At 36.9% G+C, this 27,531-nt stretch overlaps 2 protein-coding genes across 5 annotated transcripts in view; both read right to left on the reverse strand.

The window, feature by feature from the left end:
- LOC145307466 (cyclic AMP-dependent transcription factor ATF-6 alpha-like) overlaps positions 1–23,611 on the reverse strand; it is a 46,707-nt gene extending 23,096 nt beyond the window's left edge. For 3 of the 4 annotated variants that reach the window (XR_013875482.1, XM_080149907.1, XM_080149906.1), the window contains exons 1-12: positions 23,535–23,611; positions 22,713–22,830; positions 21,450–21,516; positions 19,315–19,408; positions 18,109–18,286; positions 17,311–17,371; positions 15,825–15,887; positions 13,270–13,317; positions 12,810–12,863; positions 11,989–12,074; positions 10,518–10,579; positions 8,865–8,922 (exon numbers count right to left, since the gene is read on the reverse strand). Coding sequence is in view for 3 of the 4 variants with exons in the window: in XM_080149907.1 (XP_080006033.1) it covers positions 8,865–8,922; positions 10,518–10,579; positions 11,989–12,074; positions 12,810–12,863; positions 13,270–13,317; positions 15,825–15,887; positions 17,311–17,371; positions 18,109–18,286; positions 19,315–19,408; positions 21,450–21,516; positions 22,713–22,829 (888 nt within the window). In the remaining variant the exon portion in view is untranslated. The remainder of the gene's footprint in view (positions 1–8,864; positions 8,923–10,517; positions 10,580–11,988; positions 12,075–12,809; positions 12,864–13,269; positions 13,318–15,824; positions 15,888–17,310; positions 17,372–18,108; positions 18,287–19,314; positions 19,409–21,449; positions 21,517–22,712; positions 22,831–23,534) is intronic. The other variant, XM_080149908.1, reaches the window with a different exon arrangement.
- Positions 23,612–26,518: 2,907 nt separating this feature from the next.
- Positions 26,519–27,531, reverse strand: part of LOC145306724 (uncharacterized) — a 99,567-nt gene continuing 98,554 nt past the window's right edge. Inside the window, exon 19 of the mRNA XM_080149004.1 lies at positions 26,519–26,648. The gene's annotated coding sequence lies outside the window, so the exon portion shown is untranslated. The remainder of the gene's footprint in view (positions 26,649–27,531) is intronic.

Below are 27,531 nucleotides of genomic sequence, written 5' to 3' on the forward strand. Positions count from 1 at the left end.
ATTCAACACGTCAAACGACATGAACGCAAATATCTTGAGAGTGAAGACATAGGCACTCAAGCACCTTACCGTTGCATAGCATGCCGTGGCTGCAATGACTGCAAAAACGGAGACATTCTGGAGGCAACCTCTCTGAAAGAAGAGGCCGAACAACTCCTAATAAAAAAGTCCGTCAAGTTCTTACCTGACGAACGCCGGATCGTAGCATCTCTTCCCTTCATTGCTGATCCGGTTAAGGAGTTACAACCAAACAAAAACAGGGCTCTCAAAGTTCTGGAGTCCCAGCTGCGAAAATTGCAGAAGGATCCAGAGGCCAAACTACAAGTTATGGCGTCACATGACAAACTAGCATTGAATGGCTATTCATGTGACATTGATGACCTATCCCCTGAGGAACGCGCCCTTGTAGACAATCTGCCAGGAGAATACTACCTCCCTTGGCGATTCGTCACTAAAGAAAACTCTCTTTCCACTCCAGTCAGGGTTGTATTTGACGCTTCTGCGACAACCTCGTCAGGTAAAAGTCTGAACGACGTCCTAGCAAAGGGCACAAACAGACTCGAAAAAATCTTAGCTCTGGACATCAATTTCAGAGCAGGTCCACATGCTTTCGCATGCGACATACGGATGGCATACAATCAGATTAAGTTGGATCCATCTGATTTCCGCTGGCACAAGTACCTGTGGGTTGATAGCCTTGCCCCTGGTGGCACCATCAGAACGCGCATCATGCGCACCATCATTTATGGGGTTAAACCTTCTGGCAACCAAACGGCAGAAGGTCTTGAACAGGTAGCTCAGTATGTCATGGACAATCATCCTGAACATACTGCAGGTGCCCAGGTTCTCAAAACCAAAACTTATGTTGATGATACTTCTGATTCAACAGACTCCGCAATTGAACTAGACAAAATCATTGCGGGAGTCAAATTCACTCTTGACTTAGCAGGCATGAGCGTCAAAAGCTTTGTCAAATCTTCAGCTGTACCTGAAGACACTGTGTCAAATGATGGCACACATGTTAGCTACCTCGGCTATCGATGGGCTCCACTTGCTGACACTCTAAGTCTGGACGTCAAACCTCTCTCGTTCGGTAAAACAAAACGAGGTAAAAGACCTCCACCAGTAGAAGGAAGTCTTGAAGAGGCTCTTCTACACAATTTCACAAAAAGAACAATCTTGTCGCAAGTTGCCTCTAACTTCGACCTTCTCGGACTCTGCACCCCCGTGACTGCTAAATTCAAAGCAGACTATCACGACCTCCTTTCTTACGCCACTGGTTGGGACGACGGTCTCCCAACCAAGTTGCTTCCCACATGGGTGACTAACATTGAAACGATGCAACAACTTGCGTCAGTTTCGTGCCCACGGTCCGTAATTCCGGCAAATTCTGAGCCCAAAGTTGATCTGCTAGTATCTGTTGATGCTAGTCAAAACATGGCAATCGTATGCGTGCATGTTAGGTCAAGGTCTCTCACAGGCGAGGTCACTGTCCGACTAGCTGCTGCCAAATCAAAGATTGTAACTGGTAGCACAATTCCTCGAGCAGAGCTCAGGGCAGCTGTTGTAGGCACCATTCTCGCAACAACCGTTGCCAAAAATCTCAAAAACAAGGTAGAAAAAGTCACCTACTTCACAGACTCTTCCGTCGTGCTATCTTGGCTTCATCAAGATGCACGCCCTCTTTCTCTTGGCGTACGCAGCTGCGTCATCGAAATTCGCCGATTCTCTTCCCCAGACCAATGGCGACATGTTGAATCTGAAAACAACATAGCCGACTTGGGTACTCGTTTCCTCGCCACTATCAAGGATATCGATGCTAATTCTGAATGGCAAAACGGCAAACCCTGGATGTATCTTGATTACCAGGACATGCCAGCCCAATCCTTCCAAGATCTTAAACTATCAATGGAAGCGAAGCAGGCCGCTGCCCAAGAGGTCAGAATCCTCCACGGTGATACGAAATCACCTCAGGAAAGAACGGCAGAGATAACCAAGTTCTCGAATTATCTCTACGACCCGTGCAAACGGTCATGGCCCAAGTCTCTCCGTGTCATGGCCATTGTTCGAAAATTCTGCTTTTTCGACTTCAAATCGTACCGTAATTTGAAGGCCCCCCCTCATCCAAATCCTCAGGTCGTCCAACTTTCGGACGAAGAAATCCACAAGGCGGAGAATTACTACTTTAGACTCGCTACTAAAGAAGTGCTTAAGTTCTCCAACTCAAAGGCCCACGGCAACAATGTCGTCACTGACGATGGCATTGTCAAATACAATGGTCGTATTGTCGAGGGCACTAACATAGAAGACGTTGACAATATCATGCCTGATTTGTCTCCCCTCCACTTCGTTAGACCGATAGTCGATCGGTATAGCCTAATAGCATACTCCGTTATGCTATACGCCCATCAAGAGCTTGCACTACACAGAAATGTAAACGCAACACTCTTAGAATCCAGGCACATTGCCTACATTCTTAATGGCAGAGATCTCTCCAAAGAGATCAGAGCGGCTTGCCCACATTGTCGTAGGTTCAAGGCCAAGCTCCTAGAAGCTGAAATGGGACCAATCCATCAAAATAGATTGACCATTGCTCCCCCGTTCTACTACTGCCAACTTGACTTAATGGGTCCGTTCTTAGCTCACTGTGAACATAACCACAGATCCACAGTCAAGGTTTGGGGTCTAGTCTGTAGAGACCCAGCCTCATCCGCAACGGCTTGTTATGCTATGACGAAGTATAACACAGACGCTTTTCTTCAAGCTTTCCAACGATTCGTTCATCGTTATTGCTACCCTAAAAAGGTCTTCATCGACCCAGGTGCACAGCTCATCAAGGGCGTAGCAAAATCAGAGTTTTCCATGGCTGACATCACTAAAACGCTCAATGGAAAAAGCTGCAGCATAGAGTACGAGATCGGTCCCACTGCTGCCCACAATTATCAAGGTTGCGTGGAACGCTCAATCAAAGAGATCAAAACTTTGTTCCATGCAACATTCAACGGTCTCAAGCTGGACGTCATGTCCTTTGAGACCGCCTTTTCATACATTGCCAATGAAATAAACAACATGCCAATCTGCACGGTATCCAGAACGGAGGATATAGGTCACGCAGACCTTATCACGCCTAACCGTCTGATACACGGCAGGAATAACAGGCGTGCACCCACTGGACCAATGAGGGTAGAGCAACCATCCCGCCTATTGGAACAGATGGAACGCCTCTATCAATCATGGTGGCAGATCTGGCTGTATGAACGCCTTCCAGATTACATTCCAAGACCAAAGAAATTTGGCAAAACAGGTCCACAACCAAAAGAAATGGATATCGTTGTTTTCCTCCGGTCCCCAGATGAGTTGATTGGCGATCAACTCTGGCGCCTTGGCCAGGTCCTACACCTCATCACTTCTGATGATGGTATCGTCCGTCAGGTAATTATCCGTTGGCGGAAACACTGGAAGGAAGAGTTTCATGAAACCAGAAGAAGTGTCCGGCACATTGCCATCCTGTTCTCCGAGGACGAGCTCGCGCTAATTGACCAGATCAGATCCGCGGCCTCCAAGTGTGACGAGTCTTACACTTTGGAGCAACGCAAACTAAAAACCTCCCATTAAAACCATTCCTGTAACGGGATAACACAATGCATCGCACATGAGTTACACCCGCTAAACGTTGGCTGAAATTGCCGAAGATAATAAATTTAACTTCATTTGATATGCATTTCCAAGATTTGCATTTCTAATCTTAAACCACTAATAAAGGCTGTAGTTGCCGAAGATAATAATTTCAACCTCATTGACACGCATTTCCATGATCTGCATGATTCAATTTTAAACCCACTAATAAAGGCTGTAGTTGCCTAAGATAATAATTTTAACCTCACAAACACGCATTTCCATGATATGCATTTGTGACAAATTTCTCATTCAAATAAATAAAGGCTGTAAGTGCCGAAGACATAAAAAACCTACCTATTAAATAAAGGCTGAATTGGCCCACCTCCCTGAATACGGCTGTAATTGCTTTACAAACCAACAATTAATATTAATAATGTTATTATTAAATATTAAATTACAACAAAAGAAGAATCCTACTTACAGGTTCACACACCTGTTAATAACGTTAATAATCATATTATTAAATGTTAAATTATAACAAGTAAATGATGATTAATGCCCTTAATAATTTTATTATTAAATGATGAATTGCCTCTAGAAGTTTAACCCACCTACGAGGATGATGGTTCTACATCAATAACCGATAAATTGATTCCAGCCGAAGAAAACCTGGATTAGTGTTATCAAATATTAAATTTAAATGTTCTTATATAATAATCATTATTTGCCAATCTTCCTTTAGCTTTACGAATATTATAAACCATTGTAAACAATACACCCCATAAAAGCTCTCTTTTTCTCTTTTATAAACAAAATTTTTTTTTATTCCAGGATGGATTCCAACATTTCCGCCATCTCCAACAACGGCCCCGTTCTCAGCGCCCCTCTAACCAAACCGCTAGCTGTTGTTGAAAAAGATCTAAAGGAGAAGAGAAAGGAGCTGCTAGATCGACTACACCCAGGCTCCGTTACCCGAATTGAACCCGCTCTGTTCCAGAATGTCAACAACCCGGATATACGGGAGATGCTTGAAGCTGAAAATACATTATTGGAAGCTACCTTGTGCGCTCAAGAAAATATCAAAACTCTTGAAGAAAAAATTAACCAGGAACTGCACAAGATAGACGTCACTGACAACCAGGGTGGAAACTTCTTACCTAGCGAAGAAGAATACGTTCAAATCCCGGCTTGGACTCTAAAAGGCACCCACTGTTCAAGTACCCGCCAGGTTAGGGAAGAGGCTCAGAAGAGAGCCCGCCTCGAGATATTATACAAACAAAAATTTCCCGAGGAGCCTAAACCCCCCCCGTGTAACATGGACAGTGAATTGACAAAGAGTATTGATAATCTCTATCAAACATTTCATGCTAGCCCAATGCCCACCTTTTTCGACAGATGGCACCAACTTGATCTGATACATGAGCTGCTTGGAAAGGATGATGTATCCGCCCCCAGATTCCAAAAAATGTACTCCCTTTACATACAGGCGGAATACCTCAGAGGCAAGGAAGCAGCGATGGAAACCACACTCGCCCGTCTAGAGTTCCACCGTGAACAGAAGTTCTATGAATACAGAAAAAAGACTTCTGACAACATGCAAAATTCCATCAGCCAGATTCCAAAGCATAATAGTAAAATGCTCTACTGCAGAAATCAAGCTTGCCCTGACTGTAAGCACACCACCAAACCTTCTTTGAAAACCCACGGTCTCCAGAATTCTGGTTCAAGAAGGAAAAAACAAAAAGTTTCCCAGGTCAAACAGCAGGAACCCTCCACCTCAAGACAGCGCTCACGCTCCCGCTCGTCTACAAAACGGCGCTCGCCATCTAGGCGCCGTTATTCTACACGACACTATTCCCCAAAACGCCGTTCTTATTCTAGAAGGCGTTCTCCCCCGAGACAACGTTCACCTACACGACGACGGTCACCATCACCTGCTGTACGTCAAGACTACCGCCGACCAGCAGACTATGATGATAGATATGAACACAATCATGTCAACACACCACAGGGTAGATACGTCCGTCACTTCCAAAGTGAGAGTCATCATGATAACACCTATGACCCCTCACGCCAGGACGGTTACGGCTATATACCTGTAACAGACCGTCTCTATTAAGTCTCTATTAAAATTTTCTATTAAAGAAAAAATGTGTCGATAAATAAAATTATTATTTTTTCATCCTGTTTGTGCCGCTACAAGTTTCGTTTTTTTATCAATTTTATCAAATTTTTATCTAATTTCAGATAAAAGCCAAATTCAAAAAATGAGCACCCCCTTCCACCTGCGAGCCTGCCTTGGAGAACCGTACGACCATGGTAGGTTTTTAATGTATGAAGTAGGCGACATTCAGGGGATGCTCGAGTCCATCCGGCGTGGAATTGAAGACCACGCCCGACTCTTCCCGGAGGACAAGGTAAACGCCCGTTACCTGAACGGCTACGCCCGCCGGATCTCCCATCTAGAAGATGAGGTAGATAGCTGGGTGTACTGGGTTTTCCAACTACCGGAGGAGGATGCCAGGAAAAAATTGCAGACCATCAGGAATAAGGTTTTCCGGATATCTACAGAAATGGGCCCAGCCGCAGAGGCCCATTACTGGTCTATCGTTCCGGCTTGGCAGCGTCCCAAAACCGTCACACCCTGGCGGGTAATATCCGAAACCAGGCTGAAAAGGTTGGTAAGGGAGTTAAAGGAGGCAAAGGACCAGCTGCGGGGCAGATGTACAGAAAGGATGTACCTGAGCATGCTCCACAACTCCAACCAGCAGCTGGAGCTTTTGGACCTAAAAACCAAAGAGGTTCTGGCTCTTAAAGAGCAGCTCCAGCAGGCCGTTGCCAAAAAAGACGCGGCCGTAGTTCGTGCTCGTCTAGCAGAACGTCAGGCTGCCCAGGACGAAGCATGGTATGAAGAGCAGCTGGCGGCTGCCGATCTAGCGCAGGAGCAAGCCGCTGCAGATACTATGCGGGTCTGCCAGGAGAAGCAGCAGATCCAGCAGCGCCAGGCAGAACTAGAGATTATAAATCTCTGCCTCCACCTCAAAGACCTTTCAATTTAAATACTTCCATTCAGTTTTTCCTATTTTTTTTCCAAGTTTTCTTTTCATTCTTTCACCAAATTCAATGTCTTTCAGAAAAGACATAATAATTCCAAAAGAAAAAAAAATGTGATGACCAGCCACTCCATATGCCACTCCGAACGCCACTTCCATTTTTTAAAGGTCCAGCGGTGACGGCTTCGGGGGTGTATTGTCATGTATTCTTTTTTCTCCACTTTATATTGTACATTGCAGTGATCAGCCCACAGCCCTATGTTCTTCTTTTTCTTGCCGGGAGTGTCATGTACGCTAATGTATGTACACTTTCAGGCCACCAAATTTGGAGAAGAACAGAGGCTGCCTGCGGCTCACTGCGGCAGACATCATAATTTCGCGGTTGCAAATAGCAAATTAAAGATTTTCATTTTTCAGACCGCTTAATTATAATGTCTGCCGGCTCTTTGGAAAACTAAGCTGTCCAGAATTAACATCCAGGTACAGCTTAGTTCTTCAAATCATTAACCTTTCCACCTTCCCTATTAACAAATAATGTAATTGGGGGGAGGATAGGACAATAGCTTAGGCCGGGTGAAGTTTAGGTTTCCACCAAATTTCCCAAAATATAACTCTATTTGTTTAGGCCTAAACATCAAGACCTTCCAATATTTCCAGACTCCATTAAATGCCCTGAGGCCCCGCCTGGAGACCCTAACCGTACTCCCGTCCTGGCCCCCTGCACCCTTTGGATAACCTCTGGTGAGATTGTGATAATTTGATCCTTCCCTGCATTACAGACCCAGGTAGTTTATTATTGCAAAAGCTGCTCTATAACTAGCCAATCTGTAAGTCTTAAGCCTCAAGGGGGATATAGCATCCTTCCCGCACAACTTTAGCTCCCCTGGCAGACCTGGCAAAGTCAAAACTTTGAATTTTAAGACTTAGGTGAAACATTGAATTTTTTTTTGTTACACGTCTTCAGGGTGCGAACTCTAAAGTCTTTTTAGACTAGGCATCCTTTAATGTTATCTCCTACTCCTACTTTTTTCAGATCTCAGCTCACAGAAGGGCTAGAAGGACGCTCTTTAGCTTTTTAGAAATGACAAGAAAAATACCGCGACCTTTGATTTTCTTAATTTGGTGTTTTTATGAAATTACCTAATGTCCATCTATCTGTCTGTCCGTTTATCTGTATATGGGTTTTATACTGTGTGTTTTTTTTATGAGAACTTTTTTGAAAGCAATTTTACCCTACTTATAGTTATCAGAATTTAATGATTAATGGCTTATTTTCTTCGTTTTTTAATGCAATTAATAGAACAACAAAAAAGTATTTCAGTTTTTATTTAAAAAGTACATTAAAATCTAAAATTCAAAACTTAGGTGTCAACATCTAAAAATGGTTTTAGCGCATTTTTCTTATGCTCAAATATTTAAGCTTTAGCGAGAATGGCTGCTAAACACTTCAAAGTTGAGATATAGAGCTATAAATGTATACAGATACTATTAGGGACATGTACTAGAACATATCAAAGTTTGAAGGTCATATCTCAACCAGGGAGGGAGTACTGGCCCCCCAAAGTCGACTACGGAAAATCCGATTTTTATCTTGCAAAGAGGAGAAGATTTAGGCATAAGAAAAATGCGCTAAAACCATTTTTAGATGTTGACACCTAAGTTTTGAATTTTAGATTTTACTGTACTTTTTAAATAAAAACTGAAATTTTTTGGGGGGTTTTATCAATTGCATTAAAAAACGAAGAAAATAAGCCATTAATCATTAAATTCTGATAACCATAAGTGGGGTAAAATTGCTTTGAAAAAAGCTCTCATAAAAAAACACTGTATATGTCTGTATGTCCAACACATCCATTGATCCGTCCGTCCGTCAGTATGTCTATCCATCCATCCATCCATCCGTCCGTCCGTCCATCTGTCCATCTGTCCGTACGTCCGTCCGTACGTCCGTCCGTACGTCCGTCCGTCCGTCCGTCCGTCCGTCCGTCCGTCCGTCCGTCCGTCTGTCCGTCTGTCCGTCTGTCCGTCTGTCCGTCTGTCCGTCCGTCCGTATGTCCGTCTGTCCGTCTGTCTGTCTGTCTGTCTGTCTGTCTGTCTGTCTGTCTGTCTGTCTGTCTGTCTGTCTGTCTGTCTGTCTGTCTGTCTGTCTGTCTGTCTGTCTAAAGGTGTATGTCTAAAGGTGTATGAACTAACCTCTGCCAGAAGTTTGAGCTGCTCCTCCAGAGATGTCACATATTCCTTTTTCTTCTTTCTACCAGTGAGAGAGGGGACAATGGGCTATTTATTACACTAGTACCCAAAGTTTTATAATAACATTTGATGGGGTAATTTTGTGTATCATCATTGGGGGACGTACAATTCAAAATAACAAGTATCAACAAATATCGTCATGTTTCCAGAGCTGGATCTTTAAATCATTTCAATGGCACGCCAAATCGGGGTGAGCCAACTTTCCACCAATGAGAGCACAGCATTTTACAAAAAGGCCGCGCTGTGATTGGCTGAAATTCGGCGCATCCCAATTTGGCGCACCATTGAAATTATTTAAAGATCCAGCTTAGGGATCTAAAGGGATAAGACAATGGCCTATAAAATGATACATAACATGTATCCTTAATGATGATAAACAAATTACCCCTTCGAAATAGATTAAAATTAGTGGTTGAAACGTTTGGACACCTGTAGATAAAAAAACTAGTAGTTGAAACGTTTAAACACTCAAATTATCAATCAATCTTAATTCACTTTAGTCCCCTTTGTTAAGTTAACGAATAAGAAAATGTAGTTATGAACCTTTGGGGACTAGTACACGTAATAAACAATTATGGGAACCTTAGTTAAATTTTGACTGGTTGTTTCCATTAGTTGAGTGTTCAAACGTTTAATCCCCAATGATGATACACAAATTAATAGTTATGTAGAATACAATGAGTGGTTGAATTAATTCAATTGCCCTCTATTAAACAGTAAATTACAATGGTACCCAAAGTTTTATAAACATGTTATTTTAATTCGTTGGCTCGAATATTTTGATACTTTTACTGAATTTACTGGGATTACCCATCAAGGAAGGGGCCATTGGACAATAAATTACACTGGTACCCAAAGTTTTATAACCATAGTACCCAAAGTTTTATAAACATATTATTTTAATTCGTTGGCTCGAATATTTTGGTACTTTTACTGAATTTACTGGGATCACAAGGAAGGGGCCATTGAACTGTAAATTACACTGGTACCCAAAGTTTTATAACCATAGTACCCAAAGTTTTATAAACATGTTATTTTAATTCGTTTTGGCTCGAATATTTTGGTACTTTTACTGAATTTACTGGGATTACCCATCAAGGAAGGGGCCATTGGAATTTAAACTGGTACCCAAAGTTTTATAACCATTGGTGTTGCGCCGGATATCCGGTCATTTTCAATATCCAGCCGGATACCGGATATTAAAACTATCCGGTAACATGATATTCGGCTGACTTTTGACACCGGATATCCGGTTATCCGTCCGAATATCCGGTAATTTGCCGGATTTCTAACGTACGCGTTGGCCAGAAATCGGGCCGGAACCGGATACCCGGCATTAGAAATCAGCCGGATATCCGGTATCCTGCCAAAAAAGTATCCGGCCCAACCCCAATAACCTTAGTACCCAAAGTTTTATAAGCATAGTACCCAAAGTTTTATAACCATAGTACCTAAAGTTTTTATAAGCATGTGCCCCCCCTCCCTGGAAATACAGGCGCTCTCGCGGTTCTTGATCCCCCATGTGTCCCCCCATGTGCCCCCCCATGTACCCCCCCATGTGCCCCCCCATGTGCCAACTCATGTGCCCCCCCATCCCTGGAAATACAGGCGCTCTCGCGGTTCTTGATCATTCGCTGCTGCCGCTTCAAATTCCGTAACTGAAATAATAGTATTCATTCGAATCCGGTGGATAGGAACCGGTTCTCATCCATACGAAAATCTATGTCTAGCATCATATTCTATCCAGCTTTCTACGAATATAAAATGTACAATCATAAGATTAAAACCAGTTTTTTTTAGCCCGTGCCTTCGGCACCTCGGGGCTAAACATACTGGTTTTAATCTTATAATTATACATTCTATATCCGCGGAAAGCTGTTTATAATACGATGAAAGAAATAACTATTATCGCATCGTATTATAGACAGCTTTACGCGGATACAAAAATGTACAACTATCCTAATATATAAAGTAGTAAGTTTTTTTGGGTGTAGTGAAGGATCTCGCTAACCGCTGAACCGATAAGGTCCTCCTTAACAGAAAAGCTACTTTTAGGTCTTGGGATGGTTTTAGGCTATTTTATCTTTATAAAAAGTGTGGGTAGGTATGGTTTTCGTCTATTTTTGTGCCCTTCCATATTTCTTCGAATATAGAGCCCCTAGATGCTAGGGGCGTAGCCGCTAGTAAGATTAAATTCAGTGTATTTTATCCCCGAGGTGCCGCTAGATTAGAACCAGTTCTCAGCCATACTAAAAAATATGTTTTTGAATCGTATTATAGACAATTTTAACAAATATTAAAATAAAAATCATAAAATTAATACCTAAAAATCTTAGTTTTAAAAAGATTTTAAAAGGGGGGGGGGGGTGGTAATTTTTTTCTAGAGACCTCTGCTAAGTTACTCTGCAAAGGAAAACCATATTGGTTCAGCAGTTCGCGAGATCCTTCGGTACAAACAGATACACACAAAGATCCTGTTACTTTATTATAAGGACTAGTGGTTTCGCCCCAAGTGGTAATTTAACAAAAAAAAATTTGGTACCTAAAAAATAAAACCAGTAGGTAGGTATATTCCCTTAAGAGCTGAGTAGAGCCCAATCGGTTCAGTGGTTACCGAGATCTTAAGCTTCAGACAGACAGATAGAGAAACAGACAAACAAACAGACAGATAGACTTCCTATTACTTTATTATAAGAAGATAAAACTAACCTCTCAGAGAGAGAGAGAGAGGGGACAATGGGCAGTTTTATAATAACGTTTTCTTATTCGTTGGTGGCCTGACCACTTTGGGGACTTTTAATGGGTTATTATTGGTTAGTTTATGAATTTAAGTATCCAAACTTTTTAACCACTAATTGTAATCTACAGACAGGGTAATTTTCTATAGAATCATTGAGGATGTACATCAATTTATGGGCCATTGTCTTATCCCTTTAGATCCCTGCGTTTTACAGTGATTTATCACATCGTAATATAGACAGCTTTCCGCGGATAATATGCGGATAGCAATGCTGAGAACCGGCTCTAATCCAGCGGATATTAATCGGTTTCAAATATGTAGACTAACCTCTTCTGAATTGTGAGCAATGGTTGGTGGAGCTGCAGGACGAGTCACGTGACTTTGGGTACCCGCCACCGGGTTCAGGTGACCTACTGTGGTAAATTTTGGTCTTCTTTATGTCCTTCGTTAGGTTTTAGGCTGTTTTTTTTTTAAATAATGGTTGGTTTTTAGGCTGTTTTAATAAAGATATTTGGATTGTTTCAGGCTGTTTATTTAGTATTTGGATGGTTTTTGGCCCTTTTTAAGAAAATTTATTTTGAGTTCTCTTTATTTTATAGGTACCTATTCATTTTTTCCACATAGTTTTGTAGTTTTTTTTGTTTCATGTTTTCAGAACTCTTTATTTTTTCTATTTTCCCCTCTTTTTACATATTTTTATTCCCCACACCTTTTTATCAGGGCTCAACACGTAGCGCATCCGCTCGTCGTCGGGAAGGTAATACGTTCGAATCTCGGCCCGACACCGCGTCCTAACTAAAGACGTTAAAAATAGTTCCCACTGCTACTATGTCAGATGCACGATGTAAATAGTTAATAGTGGGGGGAATGCATTGGCCCAAAATAGGCGCAACTCGTTACCATGCACAGTTGGGACTTCTCAGACAAAGGTCGTGCATCTCAGAGAGTTGGTTGTCTGATGGGCGAATGGACGCTTTACACCGCAATCAAAAGCGGAGTATGTTTCAAGGTGCGTGGAGAAAGGTCTAGTACCCGAAGCGACACCAAACCCCCTAGAGTCTCAGCAAGGGACCCAATGCAAAATATAATACACCCCTGGCTGTTTTTTTTTAAAAAGTATTGCAATGGTTTTATGCTATAAAGAAGACCTATGCCTGAATTTAATTGTGTTGTCAGCTGTGGATTTGATGTATTTAATTCTCCTATACACTCATAAAATTGATGATAGAAACCTCTAGGGGATTAAATCCAGAGAGGGGGGGGGGACATTGAGCTGTTTATTACACTTGTCCCCAAAGTTTTATAATAATGTTATCTTATTCGTTAGCTTAACATACTTGCGGACTTTTATTGAATTTTGATTTGTTGGTTCATTTAGATGAGTGTTTAAACGTTTCAACCAATAATTATAATCTACAGAAAAGGTAATCTTGTGTATTATCATTGGGAATGTATTTCAATTTATTGGTCTTTGACTTATAGTTTTAGATCCCTTAGTTTTTAATATTTCTTTATAACATCGTATTATAGACAGCTTTTCGCGGATATTATGCGGATAGTACTATTGAGAACCGGTTCTAATCCAGCGGATATTAATTAATTTTATGCCTGTAGTGATGTTTTGATACTGATAACTGTTGTTCATCTCACTCTTGACTAAAATATAAATGATTATTATTTATTTATCGCATCGTATTATAGACAGCTTTCCACGCATATTAAAATGATACAATGATTTTCTTTAAGGCCAGAAACCAGTTGTAATCATTTGGATTTTAATCGGTTTCAAAGCAATAATGTTATAGTTATTTATCGAATTTTTCCGCGGATATTGAAATAATAATCTCACTGTTCCTTTTTCCAGAATCAACTTAGTAGAGAGGCTTCCTCTTTGTTCTCTACCTAATACATGGAATAGTTTTAATGACCGTGACAATATAAAAAATGCCTTAAACCTAAATCAATTTAAGAAGCAGCTTAAAAAATGTATTCTCTCAAGAATAGATATAACATGTAATAGACTACTTTGTCGTTCTTGCCACCTAAGAATGTAAAACCTCTATGTTGTCTGTTTTACAAGCCTTAGATTAATCAATTCTCCATTCTTTACTTAATTATAAGTATTTTAATCATTAATATGAACTCACACAAACTCACACAATCATCCTACCATTTCCGTCTGCAATTCCTTTCTCTATTCATATCCCTGTAATATACCCTTATAAAATGTTTACTTTCTCGTTTTAATAAAAAGATTCACACTACCTTTTAGCTTATTTTTCTATGATATTTGCAAAGGCTATCTAATATCACCTCGAGAGAGATTATTTAGTCCTTTGACACGTATAATAACTTTTTTGTCTTATGTGGATATTATTAACCTTGTTATTATACTGTAATTAATTAATCATGATCAATTTTACTGCTTGTTTATGATTATTTATGTCATGTATATATGTATGCCTATTTTACTATGTGTCATAAAATAAATATTTCATTTCATTTCATAAAATTATAAGACTAAAACCAGTTTTGTTTGTCCCGAGGAGTCGAAGGCCCGGGGGCTAACAAAAATGGTATTAATTTTATGATTTATATTCTAATATTCGTGGAAAATTGTTTGTAAAACAATGTTATAGAGGATTTTCAGTATGGCTAAAAACCGGTTCTAATCCAGCGGATTTTCATTGGTTTCTAAGACCTACTGGAAAATAAATTTTAGAATATCTTGGAATCCTATTAAAATCCGCTAAATTACAATCGGTTCTAAGCCATGCTGAAAAATTAGGTTTCATAACGTATTACAGACAATTTTTCATTCACATTAAGATGGTCTTCATAAATTTGTATTTTAAATATATTTTTTTTAATTTAATAGCCGCGGAAAACTTGTCTACATACAATTCGATTATTAGGTACCTAGGTAACTATTATTCTGTTTTTATGGACTATATGAATCTTATTTTAAAACTGTACAAGACATGTTTTTTATGATAGCTCCGAATCTAATAAATATTCTGAGGCGGATTCTTTAAAAAAAATAATGGTCGCTGCCAGCTGGTGAGGCAAAATTGTTTTTTTGTAAAAAAAATCCTCCAAAATCACATAAAAAATCTACAAAAATTAAACAAAATCTTATGTTAATAACCCTTTTATGATTTTTGTAGATTTTTTGTGGGATTTTGGAGGATTTTTCACAAAAATAATTTTGCCCCACCAGCGATCAGCTACCCTAATTTTTTTTATGAATCCACCTTTGATCCATAATGAAAAAACATGTCGCGTATAGTAACATCCATAATTAGCGAAGTACCAACAGAAAAAGTAAAGTATTGACCAGATGTTCAGGTACTATCCTTATAATAAAGTAACAGGGTGTCTTTCTGTCTGTTTGTTTTGAAGGATATCGATAACCGCTGAACCAATCTGATTCTCCTTAACAGGGTAGCTCCTTATAGTTCCCGGGAAGGTTTATAATTATTTTGGGGAATTGTACCACAACCCACCCAAGAGAAATCACAAAAATCGAAAATTACCTAAGGACTTGAATGCAACAAAGACATGAAATAAACGTTTACAGTTTAGAGGCATCTAGAGGCGCGTAGCCGCTAGTATGCGATAATTTGACAATCAAAAAATAAATCATTTATCTTTAGCTCAGCTTAAAACTAGTGGCACTTAAAATGTTTATGTTACGTTAAAGTCTCCCGAATATTAAAAAATTTAGATTTTTTTGACATTTCTCTTGGCAGGGATAGGTATAATGACATTATTTTATTTGTTGCTTTAGGTGCAACTTTGGGGACTTTAATAAATTTTGCTTGGTTCGTTCCTTTAGTTCAGTGTAAAACGTTTCAACCGCAAATTTTAATCTACAAAATGGGTAATTTTGGGAATGTACATCAATTTAACAGCCATTGTCTTATCCCTTTAGATCCCTGGTCTATCAGTGAAAGTCTTTTTTAGTAGCGAGGCTACTCTATGATTCACTTTGTCCGTCAGTCAGTCCGTAACGCTATGGGGGAAATGAAATTTACTCAGCTCATATAAAAGATAGAAAGTTGAAAGTTTTTGACAACATTTCTATTATTAACGAGCACAATTAACTATAAAACATCAATGGCGGTCGGACCGCTTTTTAGCAGGTTTTAGGCTATTTTTACCTATAATAGAAGTTGGTGTGGTGTAATACCTTCCATCCGTCCCCAAAGTCAAGACAATGGGTGCTGAAATAATAAATGAATGTTATTAAAACTTTTAAAAAAAGATTATTTATTCGAATCCGGTGGATATGAACCGGTTCTCATTCATACGAAAAAACAACGTCTAGCATCGTATTATATCTAGTTTTCTACAAATATAGAAATGTAAAATCAAAAGATTAAAACCAGATTTTTCAGCCCGTGCCATCGGCACCTCGGGGCTAAAAAAAACTGGTTTTAATCTTATAATTGTACATTCTATATCCGCGGAAAGCTGTTTATAATACGATGCGAGAAAACCTATTCCAGTATGGCTTCAAAGAAACCGATTAATATCCGCTGGATTAAAACCATTCCAGTCAGCCATACTAAAAAATTATGTATAGCATCGTATAACAGACAATTTTCCACAAATATTATGATAAAAATCATGATATTAAAACCGAAAAACTTGTTTTATACCTAATATTTTTCATTTTAATATCCGCAAAAAGCTGTCTATAATACGATGCGATAAATAACTATTCTAAAATTCGTCTAGGTCTGTCTGTAACAAATACACTATGATTCAAGGAGGGACGAGACAATGAACTGTAAATTAAACTGGAACCCAAAGTACTTATCTAAATTGTTGGAACTAAAACTTTGGGTACTTTTAACAAAAACAACAGTGTACATCTAAATGTCTGTCTGTCTAACAATTAGGGTTGGGCCGGATATCCGGTGTGGCCGGATATCCGGCCATTTTCAATATCCGGCCGGATATCCGGCTCTATAATTTTTTATACTTTACACCAAAAATCTCTGCTTTTTAAAATTTTAAATGGCTATAATTTTCTTATTATTGAAGCTAGAAGAACATTTTTTCTGAACAAGTTTAACTTTATGTAAATTTGTATAAGATTTCTGAAGAAATTTTTTTTTGCTACTTTAGTATCTGGTAATTTGGCCAGTTATCCGGCCGGGTATCCGGTAATATGGCCGGATAACCGGATATTTGCCGGATATCCGGTCGGTTACCGGATATCCGGCGTTTGAAATCAGCCGGATATCCGGTATCCGGCCAAAAAAGTATCCGGCCCAACCCCACAACAATCTTGATAAATGTATATCCAGCTATAATCTATCTACCTAGCTAAATGTCCATCGTTCTATCTATCTTCTTTGCTAGATGATGGCTTTCTACTAAGCTAGCTAAATGTTTTATTTCTAAATATCTAGGTACCTTGATAATTTGATAAATGTATATATATATTCATCTATCTTAATGTCTATCTATCTATCTATCTATCTATCTATCTATCTATCTATCTATCTATCTATCTATCTATCTATCTATCTATCTATCTATCTATCTATCTATCTATCTGTCTATCTATCTATCTATCTATCTATCTATCTATCTATCTATCTGTCTATCTATCTGTCTATCTATCTATGTACAAACCTGTTGCTTGTTGTAAATTTTGCAAGGTAGGTACAGGGCGTTTTATTTTGGGTATGGGCAACTGATGAAACAGATAATTTTATTTTTATGTTTTTTTTCAATTTTTTTTTATTTTGACTGAATCTTATGACTTTGGGTACCTAAACTGAAGAAAGGGAAAGGAAGGTTGCGGGTAAAATCCGTAAAGTTTGTGTGTTTCAAGTTAAAAACAGTCCTACCTAGTAAAACGATAATAATGTTAACTTTAAAAAAAAAAATGTCTATAGTTCTTTTCAATAAGAAATACACATATTTAGTGAATATTATCGTTCTACTACTATTTTTAAGCCTTAAAACACAGACTTTTACGGATTTTACCCGCAACCTTCCTTTCCCTTTTTCCATTTTTTTTAAAGGTTTGGTTACTAGAAAGTACAAAAGCATTTTTTTTTATTTTGACTTCTCGTTTAAACTTTGGGTCCCAGAACTAAAGCAACTTTTCCTTTATTTAGACTTTTTAGACTTTGGGTACTTATATAGAGAATGTCAAGGCGACGTTTAGTAATGGGGGTCAAACAACCCAGAGAGAGAGAGAGGATACAATGTTTATTACACTAGTCCCCAAAGTGTTATAATAACGTTTCATTATTGGTTGGCTTAACAACTTTGGGGACTTCATTAAGTTGAGTGTTCTAACATTTCAACCACTAATTTTAAGAAGTGATCATAGTGTATCATGATTGGGGATGTACAACAATTTATCGGCCATTGTCTTATCCCTTTAGATCCCTGAAAGCAAGCATATCAAATTATCAATTCCTTAGCAGTGCTTTGTTGGGCATTCACCGCGGCGGGCACAGGGCGGCTTGGCGTATGTATGGCGGCAGAGTAGCTGATGAACTGGGCTGGCGGCGGGAGCTGTGGCGGTGGCGGCGAGAGTATGGATTGTTGTGGGGATAGTGGTGGACTGTTGCGTCGGCTGTTGCTTGTGCTGTCACTTAAAGAGGGGGAGGTATGTTGTGCAAAAATTCCGTAAAAGTGTGAGTTTTAATGCTTAAAACCAGTAGCAGAACGATAATATTCACTAAATATGTGTATTTCTTATTGAAAAGAACTATAGACAACAATTTTTTTTGAAAAAAATTAACATTAATTTTTATCGTTTTACTACTGTTTTTAACTTATAACACATAACCTTTATGGATTTTACCAGAAACGTACCTCTCCCTTTTATATAATATATTTATATTTAGTGAATATCATCGTTCTTCTAATGTTTTTTAGCCTTAAAACTCACACATATATGGAATTTTAGCACAACCTACCTCCCCCTTTTTCATAATCTATAGGTAAATACAAAGTAGAATGATGTCTGTCTGTCTGAAGCTTAAGATCTCAGTAACCACTGAACCGAATGAGCTCAACTCTCCAGGGAATATACCTACTGGTCCTGTGATGGCGATGGCGGCTCCCGAAATTAAACAAAAAGTTAGAAAAGTTACAGCTGGTGGCTTAGCCGTTACGCTGCTTTTTGGCTATTTTCAGGCAAAATTCTTTACATATGACATAGGAATCAACTTTTTCATTCATTTTTTTGCTTTCTTTCATGTAAAATCATACCCATTTCCAAAAGTTTTGGGGAACCCAAATTTCTAGTACCAGCCGCTACCAGCTAGAACCGGCTGTTAGCGGCCGGGAGAGGCCAAGAGTATAATGTGTAGATAGGGCTGGGCTGCCAACTGCTATTTTCAAATTGTTTGTTTAATTTCGGGAAAATAAACCTACCAAGGATGACACATGCCGAGTTTCATAACGAAATTCGGATTCTAAGTGGCATTTGCGCATTGATTACGAGATGGTTGCATTAAACCTCTCCCCACTCCCTATTATTTTATTAATTGGACTTTTAAAATTAAAAAATAGACCTGGAAAAAAATGTTTAAATGAGTTTTTTGATTTTAGGTAGGAGCCGGATCCGTTTTTTTTCAGTGGCGGCTCCGCGAAGCCACAACAACAACAACCTACCTATGGTCCGAGTCTGTTGGTGAACTGGGGGGGAAGGGGGAGTCCGGTTCAGATTTGACACTCTCCCCGTATCCACTTTCACCACAGCTGAGCTCTGCAATTAGAGATAGATAGATAGATAGATAAGATTTGACACTCTCCCCGTAACCACTCTCTCAACAGCTGAGCTCTGCAATTAGAGATAGATAGATAGATATTTAGATAGATAGATAGATAGATAGATAGATAGATAGATAGATATATAGATAGATAGATAGATAGATAGATAGATAGATAGATAGATAGATAGATAGATAGATAGATAGATAGATAGATAGATATTTAGATAGATAGATAGATAGATAGATATATAGATAGATAGATAGATAGATAGATAGATAGATAGATAGATAGATAGATAGATAGATAGATAGATAGATAGATAGATAGATAGATAAATATGATTTGATACTCTCCCCGTATCCACTCTCTCCACAGCTGAGCTCTGCAATTAGAGATAGATAGATAAGATTCATAAAATTAATAATAGAGAAAATAAATCCGTCAAGTAAAAAGAGGAAAATCCGCGAATGAAATTGTTGCAGAAGGGGGAGTGGTAACGGAAAAGAAGGGGGGGGGGGGATAATAAAATGAAGAAATAAAAAGATCTGTAAACATACTCCCAGTTTTTTCCCCTCCGTGAGAGAAAAAATAATCGAAAAATAAAATGTCATAATAGTTATTTATCGCATTATAGACAGCTTTCTGTGGATATTACAATAAAAAATTATGCGATTAATACCAAATTTTGTTAGACCCAAGAGAAGGCCCTGGCTAACAAAACTGGTATAAATTCTATGCTTTTTATTCTAATATTCATAGAAAAAAGTCAGCAATACGATGCTATACATAATTTTTCAGTATGGATGACCAAACTGGTTCTAATCCTGCGGATATTAATTGGTTTGGAAGCCATACTGGAAAAGATCCCACAATTATGATAAACAAAAGTAACTGGGCACTGGTAGTTACATGAAGATATGCCAACAGTAGGTAGGGTAAAGCGGGGCGAACTCTGTGCTTTTTCGGTTTTTTGAAAAAAATAGATGGTAAAAAGGGGGGGGGGGTTAATGCAACCATCTCGTAATCAGTGAGCAAATGGCACTTAGAATTCGAATTTCCATCTGAAATTTTGCATGAGTAATCCTTGGTAGGTCTATTTTCCCTAAATTGAACAAAAAGTTGGAAAAGTAACGGCTAACGGCTGGCGGCTCAGCCGTTTTGCCATTTTTTGTATCTATACAGTGGAAATTAGTCACGAAACCTATCTCCACATGATACTCTTTTCAACTCCAAAACGCTATCAAACAGTTCTAGACGGTAGCTGTTGGTACTAGAAGCTTTAGAAATGGTTATTGCTATCATTTAACATGAATTAAACAAAAAATATGTTTTAAAAAGTTGATTCTTACGTAAATGATGATGGATTTACCCTGAAAATAGGCAAAAAAATGGCTAAACGGCTGAGCCGCCAGCCGTTACTTTTCCAACTTTTTGTTCGATTTAGGGAAAATAGACCTACCAAGGATTACTCATGCAACAGTTCAGATCGAAATTCGAATTCTAAGTGCCATTTGCTCACTGATTACGAGATGGTTGCAATAAAAACCCTCCCCCTTTAGGCATGTTAGAATCGTCCTATCGATTTCAAACTTTGCATGGTGATTCTGTAGAAGTTAGGTACGATTTAGAAAGCGTAGCAACTCTATAATCATTACCAGAATGTCCTTATGTCCATTTTAAACATGTTGATTTTTTTACTTTTAAATAACAATTTTTTATGTGATAAAAACATCCAATACAATATTATGAGCGAAGCATCTCTATAATCAAGTATTAAAATGTCAGTATGTCTTTAAACTGAATTCTGTATTTAAGAAGATTTGCAACAAATTTACGTAAAATTTTGTCAAACCTTATATTTTTATATTTTGTAATTCAGTTCTGACACTCAACAAAAGTTAATGTTCGTCTGTCATATCGTTTCAGAGCTTCGCTTTTATGGATGTTGTCATCCTTGTTTCATTAAGATATAATAAAAGTACGTACCTACCCAAAGTTTTGTTCTAAAACTTTGGGTACCAAAAAATGTTTACCTGGAAAAATTTGGTCCTGCAGTCCATGGAGATCAAATTCCATCATTCCTGTCAACATCTCTTCATCCTGAATAATATCCGCTGGATTAGAACCGGTTCTCGGCCATACTATACGTATAATATCCGCGGAAAGCTGACTATAATACTCTTTTTCCGCACAACCACGATTTTAATTGTATTTATAACAGACAAGCATGATAACATCCATAAAAGCGAAGCTTTGAAACGGTTTTTGAAACAAACTAATATTTACACTTGTAGACTGTCCGAATCAAATAATCAGAATATAAATGCATAAGTCTAATAAAATTGTAAGTAAACTTGTTGCAAAATTGAGTAAAAACAGTATTTTGTTTCAGGACATACCTACCTACATTTTTAGGATTTTTTACATAGGACTTGATTATAGATATGCTTCGCTTATAGGAATAAGTACAAACGTCTAAGGAATCGAATCATTATTCCAAAAATAAAGAGAAAAGGATATGTTAAACGATCTAATATAATTCACTATTTCTGTTCGTCCGTCTGTCATTCCGTCCCTTAGCTATGGCGGAAATGTGATTTTCTCGGCTGAAACTTCTTGGTCAACATTCCCTTCATTATGGAGCATAGTCAACTATAAAACATCCCTGGCCGTCGGACTGCTTTATGGCAGGTTTTTGGCTAGTTTTATATTTTTCACATTTCATTTCCCCCATATATTTGGTGTTTTTTTTTTGTATGGATAGGTCATAAAAAAATTCAAAATTCATAAAAGTATGGCTTTGAAACCGATTAATATCCGCTGGATTAGAACCATTTCTCAGCCACGCAAAAAAATCATTTATAGCATCGTATTACAAAAAATTTTTCACGAATAAAATTGATAAAACTTATACCAGTTTTGTTAGCCCGGTCCATCGTCACTCTTTAGGATGCTAACCTAACTTGTTTTAATTGAATATTTTTTCATTTTAATAACCGCGGAAAGGTGTCCGTAATTCGGCGATGCAATAAATAAAAAGGATCTAAAGGAATAAGACAATTACCGATAAATATATGTTCTTCCCCTATGATGAAACACAAAATCACCCCATCTGTAGATTAAAATTAGTTGTTAAAACGTTTGAGCAGACAGCTTAATTAGGTAACCAGCCAATCAAAATTCACCAAAGATGTTAAGCCAATGGATAAGCAAACGTTCTTATAAAACTTTTGGGACTAGTGTAATAAACAGCCCATTGTCCCCTCTCTCTCTCTGGATAAATAACTATTTCTAACCTGATATGAGGTATCGTTGGCAAATTGTTGCAGGTCTAGATCCTGTGATAGTTGGTGCAGCAAATCTTCATCCCCTTCTCCCCCCATCTCGCCTCCAGAATAGTGGCTTGCAGGCATTCTAAATGATGATACACAAAATTACCCCTTCTGTAGATTACAACTAGTGGTTGAAAACGGTTGAACACTCGACTTTATGAATCAACCAATCAAAATTTGATAAAATAGTACCCAAAGTTTTTAGGTAATCTCAAGAACAAGAATATGTAATTATAAAACTTTGGGGACTAGTGTTATTAACATTCCTTTCTCCCACCAGCTCGCCTCCAGAATAGTGGCCGTAGCAGCATTCTTGATAATCCGCTGGATTAGAACCGGTTCTAAGTCATAATATCCGCGGAAAGCTGTCTATAATACGAGGCGATAAATAACTATAAAACTCAGGGATCTAGTAGATAAGACAATGGTTTATAAATTATTGTAGATCCCAAATGATGAAACACAAAATTACCCCTTCTGCAGATTACTATTAGAGATTGGAAACGTTTGAATACTCAATATATTATATAATAAAGCAACCAATCAAAATTCACTAGAGTCCCCAAAGTTGTTATGTCAACAAATAAGATTATAAAACTCTGGGAACTGGTGTCTAACATGACAGGTATGATAATATCCATACATCCAAAAGGTCTGACAAAATTTTGCTAAAGTAATAAATGAAACTAGAGGTAATAAGCTACAGCTTTGATGTTCGTGACTTGTATTCTCAAACGTTTAGAACACACAGACATCCTGTTACTTAATTAAAAGGATGTTACCTACCTTCAAGCAATTTTTCTTTACAGCTTTTGAATTTATTTTTCTTCAATACATTATTAATAAGCATATATTTCTGAAATATAAAATAAGTAGGTAGGTATATTATACCTATATAAAAAAAAATGCATTTCTCTACTTTTTTGGTAGGTAGGTTTTGAAAACTAACAAGGATCTAAAGGGATAAGACAATGGCCGATATAATGATATACATCTCCAATGATGATGCACAAAGTTACTCCTGGTAGATTACAATTTTGTTACTAGTGGTTGAAGTGTTTGTACACACAACTACATGCACCAACCAATCAATATTCAATAAATGTCCTAAAACTAGTAAAACCAACAAATAAGAAATCATTATTATAAACACTCATTTGTAGCAAAAAAGATCTCGCTGACCGCTAACCTGATATGATTCTCCTTTTCAATGAAGGGCATGTTTTTAACCATTTTGAGGGGGGAGGGTTGGAAGGATGAATCGATACTCCTCCACAAATAACCATTCCCATAAAGAACAGGGAGGTAGGGGATATTCCACTAGTCCCCAAAGTTTTATAATAGCGTTTTCAATCTTATTTGTTTGGTTAAAAATTTTGGGGACTTGATTGAATTTTAATTGTTTGGTTAATGAAGTAAATTCAAACGTTTCAACCACTAATTTTATACATCAAGAGGTTATTTGGTGTGTTTCATCATTGGGGATGTACACCAATTTATCGGCAATTGTCTTATCCATTTATATCCCTGAATAACAAAGATTCACGGAATTAAAAGGGACACCAAATCGGTCCGGTGGTTAATTAGCAGCTGTGCTTCTAGCATATAAAAACCAAGATATAAAATTAAATAGCCTAAAACCTTCAATCCCCCATTTATATATTTGGAGAACTCAATTGGTTCAGTAGTTATAGAAATTTTATGCTACAGACAAAAAAAACCTTACTACTTTATATAATATGAATGTTTTATATAATTTATATATAATCAATTATTAATTAATATAGAAAGCTGTTTTTGTCATTGATCGGTTTCGAAGCCAAACTGGAAAATATTTTTCATATTTTTAAAAACTATTTTGTGGTACCTCTGTTACATTGTTTATTTATGATAAGACGATGCAACTTTTGTTTTATTCAAAAATAAAATAATCTTAAAAATCTTCTTAATTTTGTTTTAAAAATGTTTGAAAATTATTTAGTACAAATTTTTGAATTGGTGGATTTTTCAAAAAAAATATTGGAAGACTTTGTCTTGAATAATAAAAGTTGCGACAGTTATTGATGACAAGTGGACAAGCGCAAATGCCGCTGAAACATTTATTATGAAAGTTCTAAGGATAATAATTTTATAGAATTACAACACATTTTAGACAAAAACAGTGCTGTGATTACCTTATTTAATAAATAAAGAGTAGTTATTCATCACATCGTATTATAGACAGCTTCCCGCGGATATTGAAATGAAAAATAATAAGATTAAAACTTGTTTTGTTAGCCCCAAGATGCCAAAGGCCCGGTTTAACAAAACTGGTGTTGATTTTATGATTTTTTTATATTACTATACATATCATTTTTTCTGTATTATTGTGTTCTGCATGATTTTTCAGTACGGTTAAGAACCGATTGTAATCCAGCGGATATTAACCGGTTTCCAAACCACACTGGAAATAACTTAAAAATGCAAGATATTAATAAAAAAAATAAAAACCTTATATTTTTTGTTTAGATCGATTTTAACAAAGGATTTTAAGGGAGTTAGGGGACATTGTGCTGTAATTATTACATTAGTCCCCAAAGTTTTATAATAACGTTTTCTTATTCATTGGCTTAGAAACTCTAAGAACTATTGTTGAATTTTGATTGGTTTACAAAGTTGAGCGTCTAAACGTTCTAACTACCAATTGTAATTTACAAAAGGGGGTAATTTTGTGCATCATCATTGGGAATAAACATAAATTTATTGGCCATTGTCTTATCCCTTTAGATCCTTGGAATTTACAGTCAAATGTCCCCTTTCTCCATAAAATAAGTAGTCAAGCCATTTATTTTAAATACAAGCAGAGAAAATAATGCTTAAGTGTTTTTAGACGGACACACAGACATTTTAAATTATATTGGTCAAATGCTCTAAAGACAATTAACCTTTTGATTGCACGAACCTTTTTTGGAAGTCATAACCATTCAAATATGAAAAAAGACTATCCCAAATGTATCCAGGACCCCTATTAAGTTACTATAAAATGAAGAAATCCATTGGTTTAGTCATTGAGGTCTTAGTAGACAAACAAAAAAAAACTTTACTACTTTTAAGTCTTAGATTTTCTATAATTATAGTCTGTTGTAACCATAACCTTTGATTGAACCACACCTAAGGGTTAGTTCTTATCAACTTTAAACTTTGCAGAATGATTCTTGTAACAGTTGGGTACAATTTAAAAAGGATATGATCAGCACCAAAGAGTCCTTTTAAAACACGCAGATTTTTGACAATTCATTCATTTTCAAATATTGATTTCCAGAACAACAAGGTACAATATTATAGGCGAAGTATCTCCATAATCAAGTCCTAAAAATGTGAGAATGTCATTAAACAGTATCCTGTATTTAATATTTTTCATCTCATTTATGTAATACAATTTTTTAGGCATGAAAATTAATATTCTGCTTATTAAGTTCTGACCTTCTAGAAAAGTTTATGTCCATATGAAATATCCTCAATCTTTAGAGCTTTGCTTTTATGGATAGTGTAATCCTAGTTAAAGTCATCCTAGGATAGAAATGACAATTGATCATTAGAGTAGCAACACTAAATAAAATAACCAACATCTAACAAAATATATTAAGAGTCAATGATTGAAAATATCCATAAAACCTTTTAGAAAAAATAAAGCATCTTTAAAATAGCTCTTTCAGACTTGTAACTTACAGACAAAGTAAATTAAAAGTAGCTCAGCTAGTAAACAAATTTAAAATTATAAGTAAAAAAACTTTAAAATCTAAATATTCTTATTTTGAAAATCATGAATCATACAATAATCAATTTTTATATAAAAAAGGCACAGTTTTAAATAGTAAAGCATTGTAGGTAATCATTCTGTTCACCCAAAGCTGTTCTGTTCTAAAAAATTGTTATATTAATTAAACAAAAATATATTGGAATCAATAACAGATATAAATAGATGGACTGGAAATATTAATAGATGGATATAGAGAAAAAGTAGAATGATGTGTGTTTCCGTGCGTCCTTCTGTCCGTCCGTCCATCTGTCCCTAAAGATCTTGGTAATAACTGAACTGATTGGATTCTACTCTTCAGCGTATATACATATTGGTCCTGTGGTGGTTTTAAGCTATTTTCTTGGGGGTGGGACACCCTGAACCCCCCTAAAAATGGAAATTTCCCCCCCCCCAAAAAAATAATTTCATATTTTTATCTAATTTTAATGTTTTTTTTTATGTTTTTATATATTTTTTTACATTTTTTTATATTTTTTCATATTTTCAATTATTTTTCTTCTTTTAAAATTTCTTTTAAACTTTGTTATATTAAATTCAAAAATATTGTGAAACCTTCCTAAAGGCTAATGGCAAAGAAATGTTTAAAAACATTAAAAAAGATAGAAATATTGAAGGTTTTGAAATATATAAATGAATATAAAAAAATATAAAAAGTTATAAACAATAACATGTATAAAATTTATAAAGTGTTATATAAAGTTATAAAATACAGAAAATATCTAAAAAATGTAAAAAAAAGAAATGTAAACAATATTTTTGAAATTTTCCCATGAACCTTTAGGGAAAAAGCCCCTAGAGGCTAGGGGTGAAGCCGCTAGTATATATAATATATATATAGATATGTTTAGATAAAAAAAACTATCTCCAGATAGGAAGATAATATCTCCTGTCATAAACATTTAAATAGTTATAGATTTAGAATTTAGACTAAAACACTTTCCTCCTGAAAAAAAAAATTATTTTTAAACCATTTAGATTTTTTTA

The sequence above is a fragment of the Acartia tonsa genome, chromosome 15, assembly GCF_053477335.1.
Source record: "Acartia tonsa isolate MP-2025a chromosome 15, ASM5347733v1, whole genome shotgun sequence".
Lineage (NCBI taxonomy): Eukaryota > Metazoa > Arthropoda > Copepoda > Calanoida > Acartiidae > Acartia > Acartia tonsa.